The sequence below is a fragment of the Thamnophis elegans genome, chromosome 15 (assembly GCF_009769535.1).
Source record: "Thamnophis elegans isolate rThaEle1 chromosome 15, rThaEle1.pri, whole genome shotgun sequence".
NCBI lineage: Eukaryota > Metazoa > Chordata > Lepidosauria > Squamata > Colubridae > Thamnophis > Thamnophis elegans.
Window position 1 is genome coordinate 48706145 of NC_045555.1, and position 25584 is coordinate 48731728.

Genomic DNA, 25584 nt, shown 5'->3' on the forward strand with positions numbered 1-25584 from the left:
TGATGGCCAGTTCAGGTATAAATTAAAAGAATGCACTTTTAGGAATGTCTACGGAGATTCTCAGCCGTAGTTCTCTCCCAAAGGGGCTTATTTAAGAGGGAACTTATTTATTCTTTGAAGATGTTTTCACTTCTCGTCCTTCAGCTGAGACTGGATGGTGGGGAATGGAAGGATTTATACTCCTTTTCATACCGCTGGTCATTTCCATTCTTTCTAGCAAGTTGTTAAGGTGACCTGGGGGTTAATCTGTGTTGTGAGGATCAGCTGAGTGGTGCAAATGGTTGTGCAGCCTTCTTGGAACTGTTGAAAGGAGTTGTGTTGCCTGCAAGGAATATAAATCCTTCCATTCCCCAACATCATCCAGTCAGAGCTGAAGAAGCTTCTTAGATGAGGATCAAAATGTCTTCAGAGAAAAAACAAGAAAGTCCAGTTGCCTCCTGAAAAAGCACCTTTGGGACACTTTTAGTGTCCCAAATAAGTACATACAGGTAGTCCTCGACTTACGAGAGTTCATTTACTGACCGTTCGAACTTATTGAAAGTTGAAAAAAGTGACTTATGACCATTTTTCACACTTATGACTGTTACAGCATCTCCTTGGTCATGTGATCAAAATTCAGACTGTTGGCAACTGACTCATATTGAGGAGATATTATGTGTCCTGGGTTCATGTCATCACCTCTCGCGACCTTCTGGCAAGCAAAATGGATGGAGAGGCCAGATTCCACTGAACAATTGTAGTACTAGCTTAACAACTGGAATGATTCACTTGACAACTGTGGCAAGAACGGTCGTAAAATGGGGCAAAATTCACTGTCTTACTTAGCAACAGAAATTTTGGGCTCAATTGTGGTCTTGAGTTGAAGACTCTCTGTACTGTATTGTTTGAAACGTTAGTGATTCTTAGCAACACCAAGCCTGAGAATTTGTTGGAGCATCAGAGCAGGACGGTCCCATTGGACAGATGAGGTTACTTTGCTTAGACATTAAACAGCGTCTTCATCTGTCCTAGAGGAAAACCACTGACAATGGGGATGCCGCAATAATGGATTATCATATATCATCACCTTCATTTAACTACCCCATAATCCCTAGCAGGGTGGAGTCTGGGCAACTAGCAATAGTAGTAGTAGCAGTTAGACTTATATACCGCTTCATAGGGCTTTCAGCCCTCTCTAAGCGGTTTACAGAGTCAGCATATCGCCCCCAACAACAATCCGGGTCCTCGTTTCACCCACTTCGGAAGGATGGAAGGCTGAGTCAACCTTGAGCCGGTGAGATTAGAACCGCTGAACTGCAGATAGCAGTCAGCTGAAGTGGCCTGCAGTGCTGCACCCTAACCACTGCGCCACCTCAGCACTGAATGGAGCTAGCAGAGTGTTTTAATGTCCAGTTGCCCTTCCTGTCACCAATGCTGAGTTTCGTTCAGCAGATATATTATCAGTGCGCCCCAAGAGAGAGAAATATCTGCCTCTACGTAGGATCAAACTCGCAGCCTCCTGATTGTGACCAGTGTTCAGGAGGGATCAGAAGTGGTGTGGTGGCTGGAGGTGGAGCTCCTGCCTCACAATAATGGATTGTCATTTGATTCTAGCAATTTCCTCCGTTCAGATTTGATCAGCAAATTTACGTCTCAGTTGAAAGCAACGAGAGGCTCCCCGCCAGGCATCGTCCTTCACTGGGCTCATCCGGCTGTGGGAGAGGATGGGAAAGTTTCTGACTTTTCTGAGACAGCTGAAAATACAGGAAGTCCTCTGGAAAAAGTGACTTATAACCATTTTTCACACTTATTACCGTTGCCGTGTTCAGGAGTAACGTGATCCCCTTTTGCAACCTTCTGACATGCAACGTCCACAGGGAAACAGGATTCGCTTAACAACTATGTTACTAACTAATAACTGCAGTGATTCACTTAACAAACGTGTGGAGAAAAGTTGTAAAATGGGACAAAACTCACTTAATAAATTTCTCAGCAAGATAAATTTTGGGCTCAGGTGTGGTCATAAGTTGAAGATTACCTGTAACCGGACTCTAGCCAGCATCTAAAAACTGGGACAATCAAATGAAGGCTACCTTACTTACTTCTGAGACAGAAGTTGTGCAAAAAACCAGCGTGTTTGTATAGAATAAGATTTGTATTTTTCTGATAAGCCCTCCGCCTGATGGATTACCCCTGGCATGTTCTTTAAAGACAAACACAAAGTAATTATCCTCCGATGTCAGGGAAGATTTATAAGAGGTCAGTTGGTTTGTCTAAGATGCATCATTAAAATTAAATAACTGACTGAGAAATTGAAAGGAGGGCTGTGGCTCCACAAGTCGAATTTAGCAAATTGTAGATGGCACACACACACACACACACAGACACACACACACACACCCTTGCCAACTTTGGCTGAACCAGAAAACTAAGTCGGGTTGGATCTGGTTAATACTTGATTAGGATACAGGAAACACCAACTAGGCCCGAAAGAACGATTAAGACATTTTTTAAAAAAAAATCTTGGAAGAAGGCAGCTGTAAACTAACGGATGTGGATACAATATAATGATTGGCTTCAAAGGAAAAATACATAACACAAAATGATTTTTGGAATTTATTTGGAATATATTTGCATGTAATAGAAATCGATAAGCCAACCTCCAAACTTGCAGCCAAAAGTACCAGAAAAAATGAAATCTGTTTTGGAAAATAACGTTTATGAGGGTTTTTTTGGTCCATGTACCATGTTCTCTGGCAGCAACGGAATTGTTCATCTCCTCCACTCAGCTAGTAACTTTTAGCTTAAAGGCTGCATCATCTGATACCTGTGAGCAATTTTTAGATACATAAACTTTTATGGTATCTTTTAAAGACTTTTTTTTTTTTAAAGGATGAGTTCTGGTCTTGTGGATAAGCCAAACCCAATTTTGGGGGTGTATTTTCCAAAAAAAAAAATTGGGGCTTATAGTCAAAACACGCTCACATAAGGCAACTAGAAGTATTTTTAAATCATGTATCATAGCAAGATTCCTGTAATGGCTGATTTATTAAGCTGGTAAAGCAGTGAGTCAAATAATAAATATTACGTAATGTATTATGTACGCAAATACATAATAAAGTGGTCACAAGAGGGCTTCTGTTTTAATCCTAGTCCTTATTTTAACCGTCATTCCTTCTGTGATATTGAAGAAGAATGCCATAAAGTATAATGGTGAGAAAAGCTTCGTGGTGAATTCTTGGCTCTTTGTAAATGAGAGTTGAATTAGTCTGCGTAGAAGCCGTAAATTCAATTTGGGAGGCGTTGCAAATTCCTCGATTCGAATAGCATTGGGACAGCTCAGCCAAAATAGGACAGTTCTAAGAAGATTCCACAGCCAATCAAACCCCGTTTCAGGTGACCCCGAGGGATAAACTCCCAAGGGGCCTCAACTGCTCTCAGAGGGGGACTGTCAAGAAATACAATCCTTCCTTTTCCACCACCGCCCCCCACCCTCCTATCAGAACCTATCCTTGCATCACACACACACACACCACATCAGAACTGGTGAAATTTCTTAGATGAGAAGCGAAATGTTTTCTTCTTCTTCCTTCTCCTTCTCCTTCTTCTTCTTCTTCTTTCTTCTTTCTTCTTCTTCCTTGAGGAAACAAACAGTCCAGCTGCCTTTTGACCAAAAGCCACTTGAAGAGAGCGATGACCTGGATGGCTGAGAATTTCCACAGGCTTTGTAAGCCAGTTTGTATTAGTGAGCGCTACTAACATGCAGGGCCACAGTGAGTAACTTTCCTTCTTGATCAGGGGTGAGAAACCTGTAAATCCTTAAGCCATTCTGGTCAGAATTCACCCCCTTTGTGGCCCCGGAGAGAAGATTCAAAACTCTCTCCGTAAGTATGGAACTCAAGGATGTTCCTCTTGCTTTTGCACATGCATTACATGCAAATAATTGTGCCCCTTTTTGTAATTCTCAAGCCTTGTAAAGAAAGTAATACAGCCGGAAGACACAGGAAGCATTTTATTCACTGATGTGTTATGTACATTTATGTCCCATCATCATTAATCAATTGTCCCATCATCATTAATCAATTGATGAGAAGCAATTTTGTGGGCATCTAATATGAAAGGTATCTTACAGGATTGAAACTCTTAGCACTGAAATCAGTTCCCCCTTTTTTCTTTCCATTCCTTTTGCGTTTTCTAAACTAAAGCTATAATCATGCAGGGAAAAAGAAACGGAAAGTGAATGGCTATATTGCAATTTACATTTGCAATGTTGGATTTCAATCACCTTTTATGGCTGAACTTTCCAGAAATTATTCCAAGTTTATAAATACAGAGGGCGCATATGGTCAAAGCCACAAAAATTATTGATCACAAACATAAAATGTACAGATAGATGCACAAATACACTCCTGACGGCACTGTAATTTACATCAGTAGACATCACACTTTCAAAAATTGATGACAATAATCGACTGGGAGATGACATGCCTGAAGACACTGAAATAATTGCTTTGAATTAGAATAAAGAATAGATAATGGAGGGAGATGGAAACAACAGACACCCAAATGGCTGGGAAAAAGGTTGTTTGAAACTATCTGATCTATATTCCTTGAATAATAATTGAGAAATATCTTTCCTCCTGTAGATTCTTTTGGAGTTTTCTGCTTTGAAATGACTGAAGATGTTCTGGTTAGACTTGAGGCTGACTAGTTTTGCTTAACAAGGTCAACACATATACGGACTATTTCATTCTACTAATTCAGCTTCAGCCAGACAAGGACAGAAGCATCTGAGAAATGTTCTCAAGTCCTCTAACCCAGGAAACATTTTCTAAATGCCAAGGACAGGTTAAACTATTACAAGAACAAGAGAAATGCCAATTATCCAATCCTGTATCCTTTTCCAACCCTTTACTCTTTAGACACAGAGGACTTTCTTCTGGGGGCTGAAAGTATTTATTTACTTATTAGATTTTTATCCCACCTTTGTTACTTAAAAGTAACTCAAAGCAGTGAACATACATAATATCCTTTCCTCCTCCTATTTTTCCCACAACAGCAACCCTTTGAGGTGGGTTGGGCTGAGAGTCATGCCTTAAATGGGACTAGAACCAGGGATGGGATCCTACCGATTTAACAACCAGTTCGCTGAGTGTGCACTTCACTCACTTCGCTCGCTCACACACCAGGACATGTGCTGTGCACGTGTGCGCAGTTTTGAGAATACACACCTTTCAGCAGGGGTGAAATAAACTTACTTTTGCTACCGGTTTGGTGGCAATGTGAGCGTGTGTGTGCGCAGAGCATCAAAAACAGACGTGATGACGTCCGGGTGGGTGGGCGGAGCTTCTACCAAGCATGCCTACAAAGGTAAGCTAGCAGTGATTGGGGGGGGGGGGGAATCCACACGTCGCAGCTCATCGCTGCAAAAACTGGTTTGCCCAAACCAGTAGCATTTTTTTTGCTACCAGTTCGGATGAACCAGTCCGAACCAGTAGCATTTCACCCCTGCCTTTCGGATTGCTGCTTGGAAAGGAAAACAGCCGAGGAAAACAACCCACTCTGCCACAAGACTCAGTTGAAAAGATAAAGGTCAGTAAACCACGGGGGTGGGGGGCGGGGGGGGGCCACTTGCTCATGGGAGCGAACCGGTTTGCTCCCAGCTGATCCTCAGAGCTACAGGTTTGCCCGAACTGGTGCAAACTGGTAGAATCCCACCACTGACTAGATCACATAATCTCCTGGCTTCCAGACCAGCACCTTGACCGCTACAGAAAGCTGCCTCGGACCAGCTGGAGTTAGTCTGGTTGTAACAAACTGGAAATAGATAACAGCTCAAATGGATGTCAGTTAAATGTTGCAATAAATCCTGTTGGAAGATTATCTCTTATCTGTTTTGGTCTTGCCTGCCCTTTTTGAATGGAAATGATAAAGGAAGGTAGGATTCTGACTCCATCCACACAGGAAGTGAGATAGCCGCATCGGACAGATTTCGCTTTCCGAAACGGAGAGCCAAGCGAAAGATTGTCAGCTGCTTCTCTCCTCTTCGTTTCTCTGGTTGAAGACAATCACACCAGCTGCGACCGTGAAGACCTCGTCCCCCATTTTGGTAGGCATTAGCGCTCTTCTCTTTGAAATCTGATTCATGTTGCTGTCTGCAGTCTCTTGTCCACGGCACCAGAACAGCTGAATTAGACATTTCCGGAACTTAAAATGAAAGAAGAAACGGTTACAATCAATATTTTATCAATAACTCCATGTTTATAATACCTTTAAAAAGTCCTCAGTCTTGTTTCAGAAGCCCTTTATTAGAATTGATACAGGCCGAAAAAGAGTGACTAGCACCATGTTTAGCAGGGAGAAAGAAGGAGGAAGGAGGAGGAAGTTGTGAAAAAAGAAAGGGATATCGGAAGGAGAAATGTGTGATCTGTTGCATTAAATGGTTTAAGCTTCAAGACCATGCAGGCCCAACAACCCACTGCATTCCATTATTTCTCAACCTTTTCAGCTTTGCAAGCATGGACTTATTATTGTTGTTGTTGTTATTGTTATTATTCATGCTTATCATGATTCTTGATGAATGTATTCTATTTTATTTTTCTTATGTACACTGAGCGCATTTGCAGCAAAGACAAAATCCATAACAATGACATAAATAGTTATTGGAAACCAGAATATGAAAAATGTCAGTTTGTGACTGGATATTGGGATTTTTAATTAAGTGTCCAATCACACTTGGCCAAAAAAGAATTCTATTCTATTCTATTCTATTCTACTGTTGGAAAAGTTTTGAAATCCACAAAATTTTAAAGCTGGCAAGGTTGGGAAAGACTGTATTTGCTTATGGAATGTAACTTATTGAAAGTGTGTACAAGGAGAGAGTGAATACAAAAGTGAATGCAAAACTATTGTAGGGCTAGTGTGTGAAGTGTGCCTAGGAAAGCATTTGGCAGAATGAAAAGATACAACAGATGACGGGGATCAACATTTGTAAAGTTCAGCGTGGCTTCATGCTGGGAAGGAGGCTTGCAGGTCAAAAATGAACTGAGAAGGGCAGGCGGGTGGATTCAGCCAAAGCAAAAGGTGATAAATTAAATAGGCTTCAATCCTGCATGTTAACATTGGTTGTTTGAAGGTTGGTTGCCAAATAAGATAAGAGCAGCCTAGAATAGAAGTAAGCAAATGAAGGTGAATATGTTCCAGGATTACGTTGCAGGATCCGAACTGCGTCGGTCACCAAGACCAGAGGTTTTGCCTTGTGAGCTTTTGAACTTGTGCTGGAGTCCATCCTCAGGAACCTCTCTGTGTGCTTTGCAACAGGTAAACAGCCATGGGTGACTCAAATACCTTCAAAATATAAATTAAATGCAACTAAACGTACAATGGAAAATAAGTGGGTGAAACTGAACTAGGCCCAGTGTTTGGAATCTGAATCACCAGTACTGGCGTCAGTAGTCCCTGGTCCACTAAGAAGCCCCTTTAAATGTTTTCTTTAGAACTGAAAGTTGATTTGCCATCAGTCAGATTCATTAATTTAAAGAACGCAGAGGAAAACCAAGCAGGGACTTTCTTCGTGGATTCTTAAGGGTTTGCGTTACCTGGTTGTTCATGAAGACATAGATGACTGGATTATAAACTGTGGCTGTTTTGGAAAAGAAGGCTGGGATGGCAGCAAGGCGAGGATCCAGTTCAATGGAGGGGCGGCTGGTGACCAGGATGGAAAAGGCCGCGTATGGAGCCCAGCCGATTAAAAAAGCAAGGATCATGATCACCACCATTCTGGCAACTTGTCTTTCCGGCTTCTGTACAGACCCTAATCTGCCTTGAGCGTCTGAAACCTGGGAAGGAAAGAGAAACGCCCAGTTGCAGGGCTGTCAAACTGAAGGCCTGCGGGCCAGATCTGCCCTGCGGGGTACTTAGATCTGGCCCATGGGAGCCCCCCGGGGAACAGCGAAGGACTGGCCCATGGTACCTCCGCCAGCGAAAACAGGCTCCCAAGCTCCATTTTTGGCTGCAGCGGCCTCCTAAAACCCTCTGCCAGAAAAACCAGAGCTCGGGAGGACCATGCTGAGGACCTCCTGAGCTCCATTTTTTCTGACAGAGTCGCAGGAGGCCATTGCAGCCAAAAATGGAGCTTTGGAAGCTGGAGCCCATTTTCAGTGGCGGAGCGCTTGGGCCACCATAGGCACCCCTGACATAAGTGACATTGAACTGGCCACTCCCACCCCAGCCACGCCCATCCCAGCCACGCCCACTCCAGCCACGCCCACCCAGGCTCCCCACAAGGTCAAAGACAACCCTGATGTGGTCCTCAACGAAATCAAGTTTGACACCCCTGATCTGGTGGGGTCAGCAAAGTGAGGGCTTTGGCCCAGAATCCTGCTGCAAATGTGGATTAAACAGCACAAGGGGAAATTAGTCCCCAATTACTTGCAAAACCTAAATCAGACTGTGGCCTACATGTCAAAGTTTACGGAGGGCCAGAATAGATCAAGCTAAGGAGATTAAGACGACTCTCATCAACCAAGGCAAAACAACACAGCGCTAAATGTAGCTTCAATCCTAATGCAATTAAAAATAATAAATGATTGAAATTTGCAACTCCTCATGTTGCTTTTCAGAAATCTGCCAGAATGCATAAAGACAGATCAGGGATAGTTCTGAATAAGCCTATGAGAAGACTAAGGAGGACTGAGACGTCTTTGAGCGAGACTGGATATTTCCAGGGTCCTTTTCAAATGTAAGATAATGCACTGAAGAGTCCTTAGCATGTGATTTTAGACTTCACGGGAACTTTAAGAAGTGAATCAGAGTTGGTAATACTGCTTAAAATGTCAAGCAAAAGTTGTGAATGCTCGGGTTCGAATTCTCACTCAACCTTTCTATAGCTTTAGGCATAAATCAGAGTTGGGTTTCAAAAAAGTTTAGAACCTCTTCTGTAGGTGTGGCCTGCTTTGTGGGAGTGGCTTGCCAGCCATGTGACTGAGTTGCCATGGCCCACCTGTAAAATGTGGTGAAACTCACTCAACAACGCTCTTGCTTAGCAACCAAAATGTTGCCTCAGAAACTCTGGCATTTGAAGCACGCAAGTCTTAAAGCTGTCAAGTTACAAGACCCTTGCGCCCCTAACATTTTAGGGGGGAAAAAACAGGGGTGTTCAAACTTGACAACTTTAAGACTTGTGGACTTCAACTCCCAGAATCCCTCCTCTCGCTCTTCATCTTGATGATGTGCAGACAGGCGGGGGGAGGGAGCTGGAACCGGTTCTAAACGGCACGGTAGATTTGTGGAACCTCTTCTGTAGAAGAGAACTGGCAGGAACCCACCCCTGGCATAAATCCATCAGATAGCCATGGGGTTAACTGCCTCCTTCATGGCTGGTAAAATGGAAGGCCAGAAGATGGAAATAAATTGTTTTGGATGCAGTTGAAACACCAAGAAAAAGGCCTTGCATTTCCTTCCTTCCTTCCTTCCTTCTCCTCCCTTTTTTCCTTCTTTCCTTCTTTCCTTCCCTCCCTCCCTCCCTTCCTTTCTCCCTCCCTTCCTATTGCCTCCCTTTTTTTCATTTTACAAAAGCCCAACTATCTGAAATGGGAAATGGGACAGACTATGGGGTATCAGACTTAAAATCTGATTTTTCAAAGAGTAGCTGAAAATTCCAGAGAAACGTCGAGGGAAGAAGACAGGGCTGAAGCAGCCGGAAGCCAAAATGTGCGTAGGAATGTTCTCCAGACAACAAAGCAGAAGGAAAACAAATTAGATCACATGAAAACAAGAATTGTTCTCCCTAAATTTTAGTCACTCCTGACAGATTCCCAGAAACACTTTGAGATATTGATATTGTTTTCCGGTGCTTCTGCTCTATACAGTAGAGTCCTGCAACATAAATCCTTATATAAACGTTTCTGGGGGCATAAAATCCATCGCTTCTTCCGTCCCTCTGAGGGTTGTGAGAAAGGATGCTTCTGCTGGCGCATCAGTAAAGGCAGATAAATTCTTTTAACCTGGACATTTAATTTAATATATTATGGTTTTAGCTGGTTGAAGAATTGTTTCACTATTCCATCGGTGTGGTTTCCTATCCCATTTATATTTTGCTTTTGTCTTGAAAGGTTCATAATTAAAGGGGCGCATAGGGATGGTTTAAAAGAATAAAGGGCATTTCCTTACGCTGCTGGGGAGAAGGCCAAGAATCCGCTTGCCCATCTTCCCTCAGAGATTTAGTTATAACTTCTGGGCAAGTATGCATTGTCCAGAGCAGCCCCAAAAGCTTGCTTTGTTAGCATCAGATAGGATTGTATGAACTCACAAAATTACTAGCCTGAAAAACGTGGAGTATAAAAGGAATAATATCTAACACTACCATTATTGCCGTAGAGAAAATATCCATCATCCTTCAACACAATAGATGCGTACTATCATTAGCTGCTTTGTTGTCTGTGTACATCTGTACGTAAACATATACAGCAGGGGTGTCAAACTCAAGGCCCAGGCTTAGATCTAACCTGGGGGGGGGGGGGGGGCTATCCTGGAAACAGTGAAGGACTGACCCATGGTGCCTCTGCCAGCGAGAACAGAGCTCCGGGGGGGGGGGCACACCTGATCCATTTCTGCTGGCAGAGGGTTGCGCGAGGCCACCCCATCTGAAAACGGAGCTCAGGAGCCCATTTGCACTGGCAGAACGCTTGGGCTGCAGGTACCCGCTACACAAGTGATGTCCAGCTGGCCACATCCCCTCACCCCAAAGCCAAACACGACCCTGATGCTCAATGAAATGGAGTTTGACACCCCTGATACACAGTGCGAGTGGACGGGCGTTTATTCCTGTGCCTCCTCTGTGCCTTGGTTCCCTCTTCTGCTGAAATCAAAGCCCACTTTCTATCAGATTATCAACCAAACGATATAACATGGAAAGTGTCAAATTCCATATTATTGGCTTTTCTTTTTTTAAATAGGTGAGTGTATTCATTGCACAATAGAGAATATTAAATTATATATTCTAATTATTTTGTAGAGGCCAAAGGAAATAAAAGTTAGAAAACAATATTAAAATGTTTCAGTGAAGTCACTGTAATTGTCCATTGATTTGGTATTTGCCTGATATTTAATTCATAAAATAAAATAAACTTTACATTTAACTTTGGGGGCAGGGTAATATTATCCAGGGCACCATAGATGTCCTAATTTCTAAGGATGACATATTAAAAATTACATATTTACCATCGCTAAAACATTTCCCCTTAACACAAAATGCCTCATTGTTTTGTAAGCTGCCCAGAGTCGCTTCACTAGTGAGATGGGTGGCATGTAAATTTATTATAAATAAAATAAATTACATTACAGTATATATTTCTATGGTAATAAACATTTGCACCCACCTTTCTAAGTTTCTGCATCAGTTTTCCATAGGACCCCAAAATAACCAGCAAGGGCATTATGAAGCAGGTGCTGAAGAAGGTAATGATGAAAGTATGGTCGTTATATTCTCCAGAATACCTGTAAAAGCCAGAGGCAGGGAAACCTGTTAGGTCCTGTCAGATGAAAAGCAGTTGGTCAAAGGCTGCTTCCCTGAATTGCCTTACCAGTTGGGTTCACAAGTGGTCCCAATCTTGCTGGGAGTGTAGCTGCTCCATCCCATTGTTGGAGGGATGGTCCAGATCAAGGAGAAAACCCACACGAAGGCTATTCCCAGGGCGGCATGCTTCCCCTTGAAGTGCCCAATTCCCAGGGGGCGGCAAATTACAACGTAGCGCTCAAATGCCAGCAGCGCAAGAGACCAGAGGGCCACGATCCCTGTAATGAGAATAAGAGACGAGAGGGAGCAGGAGAAGAGACCATCGTTTACTTAATTAAGGTCAGCTTTCCAGCAAGGAAACCAAAGTCCCACATTCCATTTATAGGACCATCCACTCCAGGAGTGTCGAACTCAAATCCTGTGGGCCAGATTGGGGCCAGCGTGACCCTCCTGAGCTCTGCTTTTTCTGGCAGGTTGCAGCAAGCCGTCGCAGGAAAAAATGGAGCTTGTGAGCACTTGGGCGGCCCACAGGGACCCCCAACACGAGTGACGTTGATCTGGCCATGCCCATCCTGGCCTTCCCACTCCACCACCACCACCACCGCCCCGAGGTCGGACACAAACCTGATGTGGCCAGTGGTGGGTTTCAAATAATTGGACAACCGGTTCTCTGCCCTAATGGTTTCTTCTGACAACCACTTCACCAGGCTGCTCAGAAAGTTCACAACCAATTCTAACAAAGTGGTGCAAACTGGCTGAATCTCACTACTGAATATGCCCCCCCCCTCAATGAAACTGAGTTTGATACCCCTGATCTGTTCTAAAGGTCCCTTCCTGACATAGCAATACATTATCTAGACTGAGAGCTGTTACTTTCCAGAATACCAGACAGTAAATTTGCTCAAGCCTAGTTGAATACATCAGCAATAATACTGCAGCTTTGGCCACCCAAAGGATGTTTCTTGGCTTTTCCCCAAAACCAATACAAGGTCCTGCCTGGACACCGACCCAGGTTTCTTGGCCATAAAGCTCTCTGGACAATTTGGGGACAGATTTGTCTTAGGATCACTACAACCAATGGGAAGAAATGGAATCCCCCTTGATTTTCCTCATGGAAAGTTGTGATACAAATCAGTTCACAATATCCAAAGATTGGAAGCCAACATCAGGTGAGCATTCAAAGAGTGCTGTTGCTTCATTCCGAAACAGCCGTCTGGAACGTGAACTGTTTGGAGGTCTACAGCTCAACCTCTGTGCCTGGCCCTGCACGACTCCCAGAGGGCAACCCTGATCTAGAGTCCATTCAGGCACAGATGCTTTTCATCAAGGATCGAGGATAGTAGCACAGAAATGGTTGAAAGGGCTGACGCCGAAAATGGAATCTTTCTTTTGAATTTGCTTTCTCTAACTGCCCCCATAATATTCAGACACCCTTCCCTGTCTACTGACATCATTGCTCTTATCAACTTTCCTGCCTGAGGACATCAAACGATGTTGATGGAACGGAACATGTTGTTGACAAGAGAACCTAGAAAAGATCATCCCTAACTCTGATGGCTCCAAAGTGATAGAACCCGCATTGTGACGTCACCACAAAAACTCCATTCTTTTATGCTTATGTTGTGATGATCATCACCTTCTTTTAACGACACCATAATTCCTTGTGGGGTGCTGGGCAACTGAATGGAGCTGTGTGTTTACTGGCCTGATGCCCTTCCTGTTGCCAATGCAGAGTTATGTCCAGCAGATATATTCTCAACATGCCGAGAGAGAGAAATATTTGCTCTACCTAGGATCGAACTCACAGCTCCACCTCTAGGCCACCACGCCACTCTTATGCTTATATTGTGATGACACATCTAAATTCACAAGGGGCCACAACTGACATCAAAACAATGCAATGTTCCATCACTGCCCAGTCCTATTCCAATAGATACCAACAGGGCAAACTGGGTGCCCTTCTTCCCAATGTAGGCACCTCTCTGGAGCTTCCTCCTCCCTCAATTGTCTCAAGATTAGATGAAGGATCTTTCATGGAAGAAGAATGTGCTGAATTCAGCAGGTTTCCCTATGATTTGGTCAGGTTACTCACTGTACATAGAGGTGTAGATTTCTTTTTAAAATATCTCAATACTTCAATTTTTTTAAAAAAAAAACCTCCTGTACTATGCATTATTATTGAGCAGGGAAGTTCTACAGTATACTGGCAATTATCCCTGGACAGTATCTGAAGGGAGGATTGGGAAGTTGAAAAAGAGATAAAGAAGAAAACTGTGGCAAATCACTTCTATATCTTTATCAAGAAATCTACAAGAATGTGTCCATTAAGTCACCAAGAATCAAGCTTTACTCCAAGAAGACTTAATGTACAACACAGGATAGCCCAATGTTTAATCTTCATCAAATATAATTTTATTAAAACAGTACTATGGATAGTGAAGTAGAACAGCTTATAACCTAGGGAGTAACTTTAGTTGCTAGAAAAAGATACTCAGCTGATTGGAAAATAGGTACGCTCTCTTTGATAGCAAAGTCTGTTTTTTATGTGTAACTTTAGACACAAACTAACTGACCAGTACTTGATCAACTAAGAACATTATAGTTACCATGGGATACAATATCATTATTTGACAATGATCGCTTCAAATTATATTATTATGAAAGTGGGTTTTATTCCCACCTCTTTAAAAAAAAAAAACCTTTCTTCTCCCGTCTTTTAAGAGAGACATCTCTGTAAACACTAGCCTATTTTGAAAAGGGCTGCCTTACAGGACGTAATTTTCTCTGGTTTCAGAAATGAAAGCAGTTACTAAGAAATCATCTCGGGTACGGTTCAATAATCACCATCAGCATTAGCAAATGCCAGCTTGGCAGTATTAGCCAATGCCAACTGTATACACACTGTGAAGTTTGTAGATTGTGCACACACACCTTCCTTTCCCCTGGTCCATAACCACACAGGCTGCGGAACTTAAAAGTGCAAATGTCCCTTGTTCTAAAGGTTGTGAAAAAAACCACAGACTTTCCACTTACCAAAGAAGGTGACCGCGAAGCCTTCCAGGACGCACGCCCAATGGCCCATATAAAAATAACCCTTCAGGTTAGTCAGGAAGCTGATTGTGCCCCCAACCAGAGAGACCAGGAAGTCGGCCACGGAGAGATTCACAATGACGTAGTTGAGAGGTTGCCTCAACTGTTTGAATTTTACGGTGATGAAGATGACAATAAAATTTTCAAACAGGGACAAGGAGGTGACCAGGAACATCAGAGCAGAGAGCAGGTGGAAATTCCAGAATTCAATGAAGCCCAGTGGTCGGGAGAAGGGGTCCGCCGGTGGCCAATGCGAGGAGGCATCTATCAGCAAAGACCCATTTTCAGATTCTCTCCTCGCTCCATCCATTTCTATCGTTTACCTCAGAAGGGCAAGTAATATTAGGAGACTAGCAGTCCATTCAGATTTTATTCCTAAAAGGAAAATAGTTTCTCTAGAAGCTCGCCTTTTCTTTTAAAAAGAAAAATCGCATTCAGTGCATTAGCAAAAGAAAGTTCCCTTGTGAGAAGATGTTCAGCACTTCCAGGGGCTTCAACTCAAAACGAAGAAGCAGAAGGAAACAGCCTGGTTCTCCTTCAACGTTTTCTCTCTTTCAACTGTGCTGCCTCCGGACCAGTCAGGGCTGAAAGATCAGTGGGGTTCCTGCGTTTGACTCATCCATGCCGGGCGTAGAAATGCAGGGGTGGCCCCACCGGCATCTAATCCAAAGGAGACAGACCACAAGCCACAGGTGGAGGAAGGGGACTGTAATCTTTCCTGGGGTCTCTCCTCCTCCTGCTTCTCCTCCGAATCTCAAAGACTTGTTTGCTTTCATAGTTGCAAACTCTGGTACACGGACACCAAATGCTCCCAGTTGAGCTGCGGCTGTAGTTTTTAATGGAGCATCATAGTAGGAATGGCTGCATTTCCCAATTTTTTTCCTGTCCTCTTTCCTAACTCATAGAGTTATTCTGGAAGGATGCACATCCTTGAAAAATCAGCCATATTAAGGACCATGCTAACTTTGCACTTTCTTAATACAATTACTGCATCATAGCCACAGAGTTAATGAGGGCAAAGAAGAAGGTGGCACAAATATTTTTATGTATTTGTTTGTTTTGTCAAGCATATATAAGATAATAGATATAAGTGCGTACAAGATTATGAATACATGAAAGGGATACGAATAAATGGGGCTGTTAGGACAGGGAGAGTAGGCACGTTGGTGTGCTTATGCACGCCACTTACACGCCTCCTAGGAATGGGGTGAAGCCAACAGTAGACAGTCTAAAGTTTTGGGGATTTGGGGAAGGAACCACTGAGTCAGGCAATGCATTCCAGGCACTGACCATTCTGCTGCTGAAGTCGTATTTTCTGCAACCGGGTTTCTATAGAGTTGCTTCTATGACTTGTCTGTAAAAAGGTTAAACTGTTCCTAGTTGCAATGCTACTTTCTTTGAAAGACATTTCAAATGTGTGTGTTTTAGATTCTTGCACGCCTTCCTACGATGCTCGATAATACTAGAAAATTTGTCACATGGCTGAAACAGGAGATGCTCCTCGTCCCCACATTAACCAAGCCCTTGCTAGTAAAAGCACTCCCTGCAGTCCATCGTCTTTGAATGGGGCCAGTATTGGGGGCCAGAAAGATCGTTTTTTCTATTGGCTTTTAGGCTACACAGTGAAGAGAAGCTACTGAAATCTTAGCTTTGTGCAGTTAGGTGAATTCCAGCATTGATTTACATACCCCAGGTCTCCTGCCCTGTTTTCTCCTGCCGCTCAGCTGACCTTTCCTGGCGAACTCACAGCCATTCACCTTCGCCTCTTCATCTGAACAAAAGAACAAAAATGAGTTTTCAGGGGAAAAAATGTGCAAAATCCTGAGTGACTGAAAAAGCTTAGGAATGAAGAATGAAGAGAAATTAGACATAAGAAAATATTTGAGAATGTTACAAATGATACAAATAAATAAGAACAAGTAAAGAACAAGTAGGTTGGAATTAAGTGATAAACGTTTTAGGCAATGATCCACTTCATCAACTCATATAGGTTACTTCGTCCCATTTGATCAAGTGGATGGTTGGCCCAAAAAAGTTCATGGCATCTCTGACTTTTAAACAAATTCACAAGTTTCATTTCAACACTGACTATATATTGACAGTAAAGTCTCTTGATTGTGACCGAGAGCCCTCTAGTGGACAATTGCAGAATTAAAGGATTAAATTATAGAATCAGAATTGTCCTCCACTCTGTTGATTTCAAGGAACTACGTAAAATTAATTTACAAAGTCAGTTGGCAAAAGACCGTATGTTGAATACATGCCATGCATCCAAACAAGTTCAGAAGGGCCTCCATTGGCTGCCACGTTCCCTGCCATTCTTTCTCCTCCGCAATCCTCCTGTGGCCTCTGCCTCCATCGCTCTCAAGATTTCTTCAGCAACTCATCCGCCTTTATTGGAGGCTGGAGCATTCTAACATGTAAGATGAGACATTCCTGAGACCGGGAGTTTGACTTGAGCAATGATTAATGAATCCGATTTTACACTTATAGCCTCAATGGAGATGTATTTACAGAAAATAGTTTATAGCAGGGCTCCCCAACTCCCGATCCATGGACCAGCACCAGTCTGTGGCATGCCAGAAACTGGGCCGCGTAAACAAGCAAAGCTGCTCCAACTGCAAGATGCTAAACCACAGCCCCTCCGGTCCGCAGAAAAACCTGTCTCCACGGAACCAGTCCCTGGTGCCCAGAAGGTGGGGGGGGGGGGCACTGGTTTATAGAGGAGGGCTAAGCCTGATACCAAGACAGTTACCTCCTACTCAGCAGAGAGTCCAACTGCATGGAATTCATGCGTGTACAGAAAGACAGAAGGAAGTGAGCTCAGATTAGCAGCCTATCAGAGAAAGAGCTTGCAGGTAGATAGATGGGGAAGAGATTGGGTAACTCCCTAACTCTCCATCAATATCCCATGGCCCCTTTGTGGCTTCTACTGTACGTCACGAGGTGCTGAAGCGTTCACTGTTCACAGACTTGAACTTCCAGCTACTTTAAACAGCCGGCTGGTTCTAAAATAAGATCTTGGCCATTTCTTCACTAGGAATTTCTACCCTCTTCCAACATAATCCAGGCATTGGGGAAACAGCATTACTGTAATATTTACAAAACTATGCTGGATACTCTAAAATGATACAAATCACTAATGAGGAGGTTGCCATTAAAACCTAAGCAGAGGACAAATAAGCTAATTAGTTCCTACATTTGGAAATGTTCATCCAGTTAAGATGGAAAAGCAACATGGTGAGATTTTCCCTGGTCTTTAATTCTCAAAGGTCGCATCTGACTGGTTCAGCTACCAGATCTTTGATTTTGGACTTTTTTTTAATGGTGTGTTGCTGCGACAGCTTTTAATGGTGGCTAAGCAACTTTCATTTCTGGTCACCATGAATTGTTGAGGACTTCCTAAACAGGGAGCATCCTAGGGTAGATGAGCTCCATGGACCGGCTGGGTGTTTCTCTCACATGTGAAATATATTGTTTCAGGTATGAGATTCTAAAGGGTGACTTACAGGTGCACCACACAACCCCTTCAACGTGTCCTTGTATCCTATATATAATACCCTTATACTCTTCCCCAAACCCACCCCTTTCTGCTCTTCCTTTTTGTATATTAAAATAGGTAACTCACATTTGCACCTCAAAATAGGGTCATTTCCCCCCCCCCCATGAAGTCAATTCCTATGCCCATAGAAATGAAAGAAAGTTTTTTTAAACAGCTGTAAATATCCTCGTAACCATCTCTCCAACAGATTGTCATAAGGTTGTTAGGGAAAAAAACCAAGATCTGTCTACCCTAATTTATATGGAGATATAATGGTTCTAAACCAAAGATCATGTAGCTGCTAGAATTCTTGTAACCCCATTCTATTCATCCTAACAAATCTTGCTAAAAACTCTGAGAATCAGTCTTAAAAAAACTATTTTTGGTTCAGGCCATTGCTAAAAGCTTGACCTGATCATCTATATTTTGAAGCCCAGAATTGGGCAAAATTAATTGACTGATTGGAATAGGAACAGAAGTATTTTCTACGGCAATATTTTTCCATACAGTAACTTACTTGTATTAGTTATTGTTCTATTTCACACTTCAGCATGAAGACCTCCAAGATCAAACTGTGAAGGTATTTAAAAATAAACAAACTGTTAACCAGCACACTGAATGATATAAAAAGGATGGAAGAAGGAGTAATTTGTTTTAGGTTAACAACAACAAAATATTTCTTTATCAAAAAGAACATACTGTTAAAAACAAACTTAATTTATTAAGGTCAAGAAATCTACACCTGCTTAATTTCTTCCCCTTCCAGAGATTAACATTATAGTACTCTTTCGTAGGAAAATGAGGCAGACACGTTTTCCTTTTATCCATAAAAATAATCTACTGTATAAAAAGGAATATACCATAAGCAACCTCTTTTGTTCTCCTTTAATTCAGTGGAAATAAACCACTTGCTAAAAGCTGCAGAACAACAGTGAGACCAAGTAAATGCCATTACACGGGAGGTTGGAGATACCTGGTGTATGATATGGCATACAGCAAGCAATCCCACAAAACTTCTGTAGGAAGGTTGTTAAATTATCAGTATTTTTGTGAGGTGTCTGCAATTCATGATGATAATCAGCAGGTGGCAGTACTTGCCTCATACAGATTCCACTCCCCCCCCCCAAAAAAAAATATATTAAGTGATCAGAATCTCTTAACTGGAAGTTTTCCAGTTCCAGAAGCTTTTGGGTAATCAACAGAATTGCAAATGACACCAGTCTGGAATAAAATCATTAACCTGGCATAAAATCGAGCAGATTAAGGAGCCAACTAATAGGCACTTTAAATGCATCACACGCAGCAAAGGTTTTGTTTATTTTTTTGTTTAATGTTTAGTGCAGGGTTAGCCTTCATTGGGTTAACAGGATGCAGGGAAACATTTTCCCTTCTCTGCCCAAATCCCAAGAAAATGTTATTAACAAATAACAGTTTGTAAGAAGGGTAACTATAACCATGTGGCACCTTCTCATTGCCTTGTATTAAAAAGTGAAACTGTCCATGGAGGTTCCCGGCCATCCAGGTCCTGAGCTGAAGGAGCCTCTTGGATGAGGAGCGAAACGTCTTCAGAGAAAACCCAGGAAGTCCAGTTGCCTCTTGAAAAAGCCCCTTTGGGATAAAAAGTGGTCCAACACTGAACAATTAATTCAGAAGTAATTTAAAACATTTGACTTGATTAAAACTTGCATTTGTTTTACATAGATCAATTATATTTCACATGTATAAATTATTTTAAAGGCTTTTTGCAACCATCAAATTGAAGATTATACTGTATATATAAGCAGTCAATGCAACATGTGCTGCAAAGCATACTTGGGAATCGACTAAATATTTATCCAGCTTACCTTTTCTAATGCAAAAAAAAGCATTGGGAGGGGATACAGGCATCGTATCTCTCCTTCAGCACTTTCACCGAGTAAAAACTTTGATTCCCCCAATAGGTATATGCTGCTCTTGTTGTATGAATAGAACAGAACAGAACAGAACAGAATAGAATAGAATAGAATAGACTAACAGAGTTGGAAGGGACCTTGGAGGTCTTCTAGTCCAACCCCATGCCTAGGCAGGAAACCCTATACAGTTTCAGACAAATGGCTATCCAACATCTTCTTAAAGACTTCCAATGTTGGGGCATTCACAACTTCTGGAGGCAACTTCTGTTCCACTGACTAATTGTTCTCACTGTCAGGAAGTTTCTCCTCAGTTCTAAGTTGCTTCTCTCCTTGATTAGTTTCCACCCATCGCTTCTTCTTCTACCCACAGGTGCCTTGGAGAATAGCTTGACTCCCTCTTCTTTGTGGCAACCCCTGAGATATTGGAAGGCTGCTATCCTGTCTCCCCTGGTCCTTCTTTTCATTAAACTAGACATTCCCAGTTCCTGCAACCGTTCCTCATAGGTTTTATTCTCCAGTCCCCTAATCCTCTTTGTTGCTCTTCTCTGCACTCTTTCTAGAGTCTCCACATCTTTTCTACATTGTAGTGACTAAAATTGGATGCAATATCCATGAAGAATGAATAATTATTAAGCAAACCTCCTTCTTTCAGATGTGAAACTATCCATCGTTGGTGTAGTTGCTAAATCTTAAATTACCACAATGAAAACAAGACAAGTGAGGCAAGCCAGATTCTTTATTTGTCCAATTGGAAGGAGGTAACAAAATCTTGCTAGTATTCTTTTGCTACAAAACCTCATGGGACATTACCGAATTCCTGGGAAGAAGAAAGAAGGCCCTTGGTGAATCAGAATAGTGATTTCTGACTTGATTAGTAATACTGAGTGCAGCCGATGAAGATCTGATTGGATGAGTAGCTGATCTGAATTTAGTTATAGGGTGTGCTCTACTTGCATATTTCCTTATTTTCAGGGCAAATAAAACTCTCCCGTCAGACCAATGCTGAGGGTCATACAATTTCACAAATCTACAATTTGGGTTAAAAAAATAAAGAAGGTAAGTGCAACAGGGTTCAGCAAAGTCACAAATACAACCCATAAATTGAAACACATCGAGAGGTAAACAGAACCAAAACCCAAAAGGCCAACTCATCATGCAAATGAGGTTGGATGGAATAACCAAGTCTGTAGACTTTCTGGATATCAGGAGGGAGATTGGAGGAGGCTCTCCTGGCCCTTATTACACAACCTCTGAGAAAATATGGAGAGAGCCCACCTGACTGGATCAGGCAAGCGGTGGGAATGGGAGAAGACGTTCCCGCAAAGAGTCACCCCCTGATCACCAAGGTGGCAAACAGCATCTTGAATTGTTCCAGGAGCCAATTGTCCATCAATGCAGCTCTCCAAGCACTGAGGGTCAGGTAGTGCTTGACTTACAACCACAATTGGGGCCAGAATTTCCATTGCTTAGCAAGGTGGTTGTTAAGTGAGTCGTGCCCGATTTTACCTTTTTTTTTTGCCACACTTGAAAAGTAAACTGCAGCCTTTAGGTGAAACATGTGAACATTAATCTGGTTTCCCCCACTGACTTTGCTTGCTGGAAGCTGGTTGGGATTCAAAGTTTTGTCAGCCGAGGAGCCCCCGTGGTCACATTTAAGGGCACTCGGCAACTGGCACATATTTCTTTAGGACGTAGCCACGGTCATAAATACCAACCAATTGCCAGGCACCTGAATTTTGATCATAAAATCATGGGGATGCTGCAAAGGTTGTAAGTGTGAAAAATGGCCGTGTCACATTTTTCAGTGCTGTTGTAACTTTGAACCGTCCCTAAATGAACAGTTGTAAGTTGAGGACTACCTGTACCTTCGCTGTTTAAAGCAAAAATGACGACCCATATTTTAAAACATGGAAGTAATGGGGCTGAAAGGACTTTGGAGGCCTTCCAGTCCAATCCCCTCCTTAAGCAGGAGACCCTAAACCACAAGTGTCAAGCTCAATCATATCATGTGACGTATTGTGACGTGTCACGGTGGGATTTTGCTTGTGGGGAGCCAGGGTGGGCGTGGCCTGCACATGACGCATCAGGTCCAGGGGCCACCAGTTTGATAGGCCTGTCCTGTGTTATTGCAGACAAATTGCTGCCCAGACTCTTCTTTAACCCCCCCACCCAGTTTCTACAACATCCAGAAGTAAGAATTCCACCGATTGATTGTTCTCAGTCAATAAGTTTTTCCTTAGTTCTAGCTTGGATGTCTGTTTAGTAGCCTTCCATCTGCCGCCTCTTTTCCGGTCCTCCAGTGCTTTGAAGAATAGGTCAGCCCCTCCTTCTCTGTGGCTGTGGGCTGGGGAAACTGATAAACCCCTGGCTGCCCCAGGAGGCCTTTGGGGACGGACTCCAAACCAGATCCGTTAAAAGGGGAGACGAATTCTCCCACATAATACAAAAACAAAACGGAGAAGAAGATTTTCATCACCACATTGCAGATCGACTGGATGAGAGATGACAGTGGGAATTCTCTCTCCAAGGAAATGCTGACATACAGTTAGGAGCTGCTTCAATCCCGCAGACGGTTCGTGGCTGGTTGCTGGACCCGGTTGGACGAACAGAATCCCGTGATGGGAAATTAAAGCACTTCCTCCAACCACGTTCTCCATGCTGTGCTGTTGAACTGCCACAGTTCCAAGGGCAGACAAGGTTGGCCTCCACCACTGCACAACAACGCACACTTGGGTGAAAGGCCTCCAGGTCAGAGAATAGGATGCCTAGACGGCCTTCAGCCTCAACGTTCCTTCTTTAGGAAAAGAAGAGTGAATTCCTGCCTTCTGTACAAATTGTTTATTTCATCTGTTCTGCAATAAGAAAACATCAGGTGAACAAGGAAGAAGTCTCTGGAATGCAAACTCGGGCTTTATATCAGTGGGACAGGAGCTTGGCGATAAAATATGGGATGTTTTATGGAAGCCGAAACTATTAAGACCCAGATCAACAGCAACATCTTTTCAAAAGTTACCTGTTCCCCAGAAAAGTTTTTTCTGTTTTGAAGTCTTAAAGCTTTGTTAGAACTATTCTGTATTCCAATGCAACAGCTGCAGAAACTTTCTAGGTAGGATTGGAAAATTGAATATGTAGGATAAGACCTATGGAGGAAGGCACCACAATTTTCAATATAGCCTCTATTTCTCGAAAGGAGAACCAATGTGGTGACCTATATTGTAGGTTTTTTTCACAACAGAAAATAACTCCACCTTCTCTCAAGACCGTTCCAAAAGGCACCTTCACTAGCTCTATTTGTTTAAATGTCCGTGATTAATTAATCAACTGAAGGTCAACCTGTTAAAAACCTTAAGGTGGATGGTAGATCTACTAAAATTATTACATGTATGTCTGTGCATTTTTGATTGATGTTATTAAGAGAGAATTAGAGCAGAAACATGGCAGCACAGGGCATTCGGCATTTGATACTATATCCTTAAAACCAACTCTGTAACTCAGTGAAATTGAAAACCACTTGAAACTAAATTTATATTTTAACTTCTCTGTAATGAGTTGTCATCTATGGCCCATCCAGAAGTATCTTCTTCTCCTCTCTATCGACATCCATTTTTATTCTTAGTATGATTTGTTTTTTAGTATGATTTGATTGCTTATTAGTAATCTATGACTATCACTAAGTGTTATACGTTATGATTCTTGATGAATGTATTTTATTTTTCTTTATGTTCACTGACCGCATATGCCCCAAAGACAAATTCCTTGCGTGTCCAATCACACTTGGCCAATAAAGAATTCTATTCTATTCTATTTCATTCCATTCCATTCTTTTCTATTCTATTCACTGCAGTTCTTTTATTGATGCATTAGATTTTGTATCACATAAACTGTTCAAGTGGCAAGAGCTAAAAGTACTTTGACAAAGAACAAATTAAATATTTTAATATTAAAATGTTACTTTTAATCATTTTCAATTTTTAATCAAATGCAGCTTGGATCAAAATGGATTGTTTTTGTTTTTCCCAGACAAAACTCTTTCTCCTGAGCCTGAACCACTCGCTCTTAGTGCCATAATGCATTCTGGCCTATTCATCAATACAGCATATTTAAGAAATGTTGGGTGTCTGGAGATCTTGGGGTAGCAACTCTATATAATTTGCCAACAAACCCTTATGATTTGATGTTAAATAGTGAAGAAAGTTGCTGCCTGAAAAAAACCATTCCTACAGGAAAGAAAGCCTAGGACACATGCCTTAGCAGTGCTTCCGTTATATAACACCTTTTCCGAGGGTGGCTGGGAAAATGGCATTTGAAATGACCTGATAAAAAAGAATTACCTGGGAATGTGGCATCACAGTGAAAGCTGGAGAGGAAGACAAAGAGAGGGATGGATAGAAGACATCAAGGTTCTCAGGGCCAAAGACCTTGGCCAAGATCAGGTCTCTCCATTGCAGAGTGACAAGAGAAACCGCAAACCAAATCAAACTATGGTTCAAGAAGACAGAGCCAAGGGCCTGGAGGGACAGGTAGGCCTCACTTACTGCCTTGTTTAGTGACTTCCAAAGTTATTACAGCCCTAAAAAAATGTAGCAACCAGTCATCACAATTACAGCATGATCTTCTGCTCTTATTTTCTCTTGTTTATTTATTCCATTCCAAGATGTCCTCAAAGAGAAAAAAGAAGAACAGAAGGAGGTAGCAAGAAGCAAAGAAAAACTTGAGGTAAAATCCTAAGCACAGTCATGAGATTTTCACTTAGTAACTGTTTTGTTTAACAGCTGAAATGCTGGCCCCACTTGCAGTCACTAAACAAGGACTTGCTATAATTCAGTTCAGTACAGAACCATCTTTTCTTCCACACAAGAGTCTCATTATTTACATATAACTATTTATATCATTTCCTACAAGAAAATAGCAATTGTTTTCATATCAACTATGTGTTAGCCCTGTATTAATAGTGTTAGTATAATTTAAGTGATTTTTTTAAAAAACCCAATACACTTTTTAAAAAACTATTGATGTGGAAATTTTTTTTCTTTGTGCCGTTTTTTTTCTTATTTCTTGACTTTTAGAGAAATTGAATTACCCAGTAAGCCATATCCTTAAGAACATAGAATTGTGGAATTTGTGAGGGAGAAGGGAATGCTGATTGTGTTAGATACTTTGCAACTAATATACAAGGCCATTTGAACAAAGATTTCCATTCAATTGACTTAGCTGCACCACTGCAAACACTTAAACCCCAACGTTACTCTAACAAAGCGGGCCCAACATTTTCTAAGAAATATTAGAGAGATGCTTAGAGAAGGAAGACATTTTTTTTTTTGCCCCTGGAGATTATATAAATATATAATAAAACTCAGTATTTGAAATGCCTGAAAAGTTCTGCAGACCTTCTAGGGACACTTTAAAGTCCAGAATGACTTCTCAGGAATCGCCTACCTTTGTCATGGCCATGGCTGTGGATTAGAGAGTTTTCTAGCCATTCCCCACTTGGGAAAACCATCCTGTGGCCTGCGGTTCTCTCATATTCCGACTCTCCCAATAAGGTGGCCCTGCTCCCCTCCTGTCCC

At 42.1% G+C, this 25584-nt stretch overlaps 1 protein-coding gene across 1 annotated transcript; it reads right to left on the bottom strand.

Annotated features, from left to right (window-relative positions):
* Nucleotides 1-5488: 5488 nt before the first annotated feature.
* LOC116518534 (vertebrate ancient opsin-like) lies at nucleotides 5489-14894 on the bottom strand. Its single transcript, XM_032232002.1, has 5 exons — nucleotides 14528-14894; nucleotides 11562-11772; nucleotides 11358-11475; nucleotides 7578-7817; nucleotides 5489-6186 (listed from the first exon to the last, which is right to left on the bottom strand). Exons 1-5 carry the CDS (start codon nucleotides 14892-14894, stop codon nucleotides 6007-6009), a joined length of 1116 nt encoding a protein of 371 aa, XP_032087893.1. The 3' UTR covers nucleotides 5489-6006.
* Between the last annotated feature and the right edge of the window lie 10690 nt (nucleotides 14895-25584).

Coding starts and splice junctions, on each gene's coding strand:
- LOC116518534 (XM_032232002.1), bottom strand. CDS start 14,894: ATGGATGGAGCGAGGAGAGAATCTGAAAATGGGTCTTTGCTGATAGAT. Junction 11,476..11,561: donor ACCACTTGTGAACCCAACTG/GTAAGGCAATTC, acceptor TGGCTTTTACAG/GTATTCTGGAGAATATAACG. Junction 6,187..7,577: donor ATGTCTTCATGAACAACCAG/GTAACGCAAACC, acceptor TTTCATTTTAAG/TTCCGGAAATGTCTAATTCA.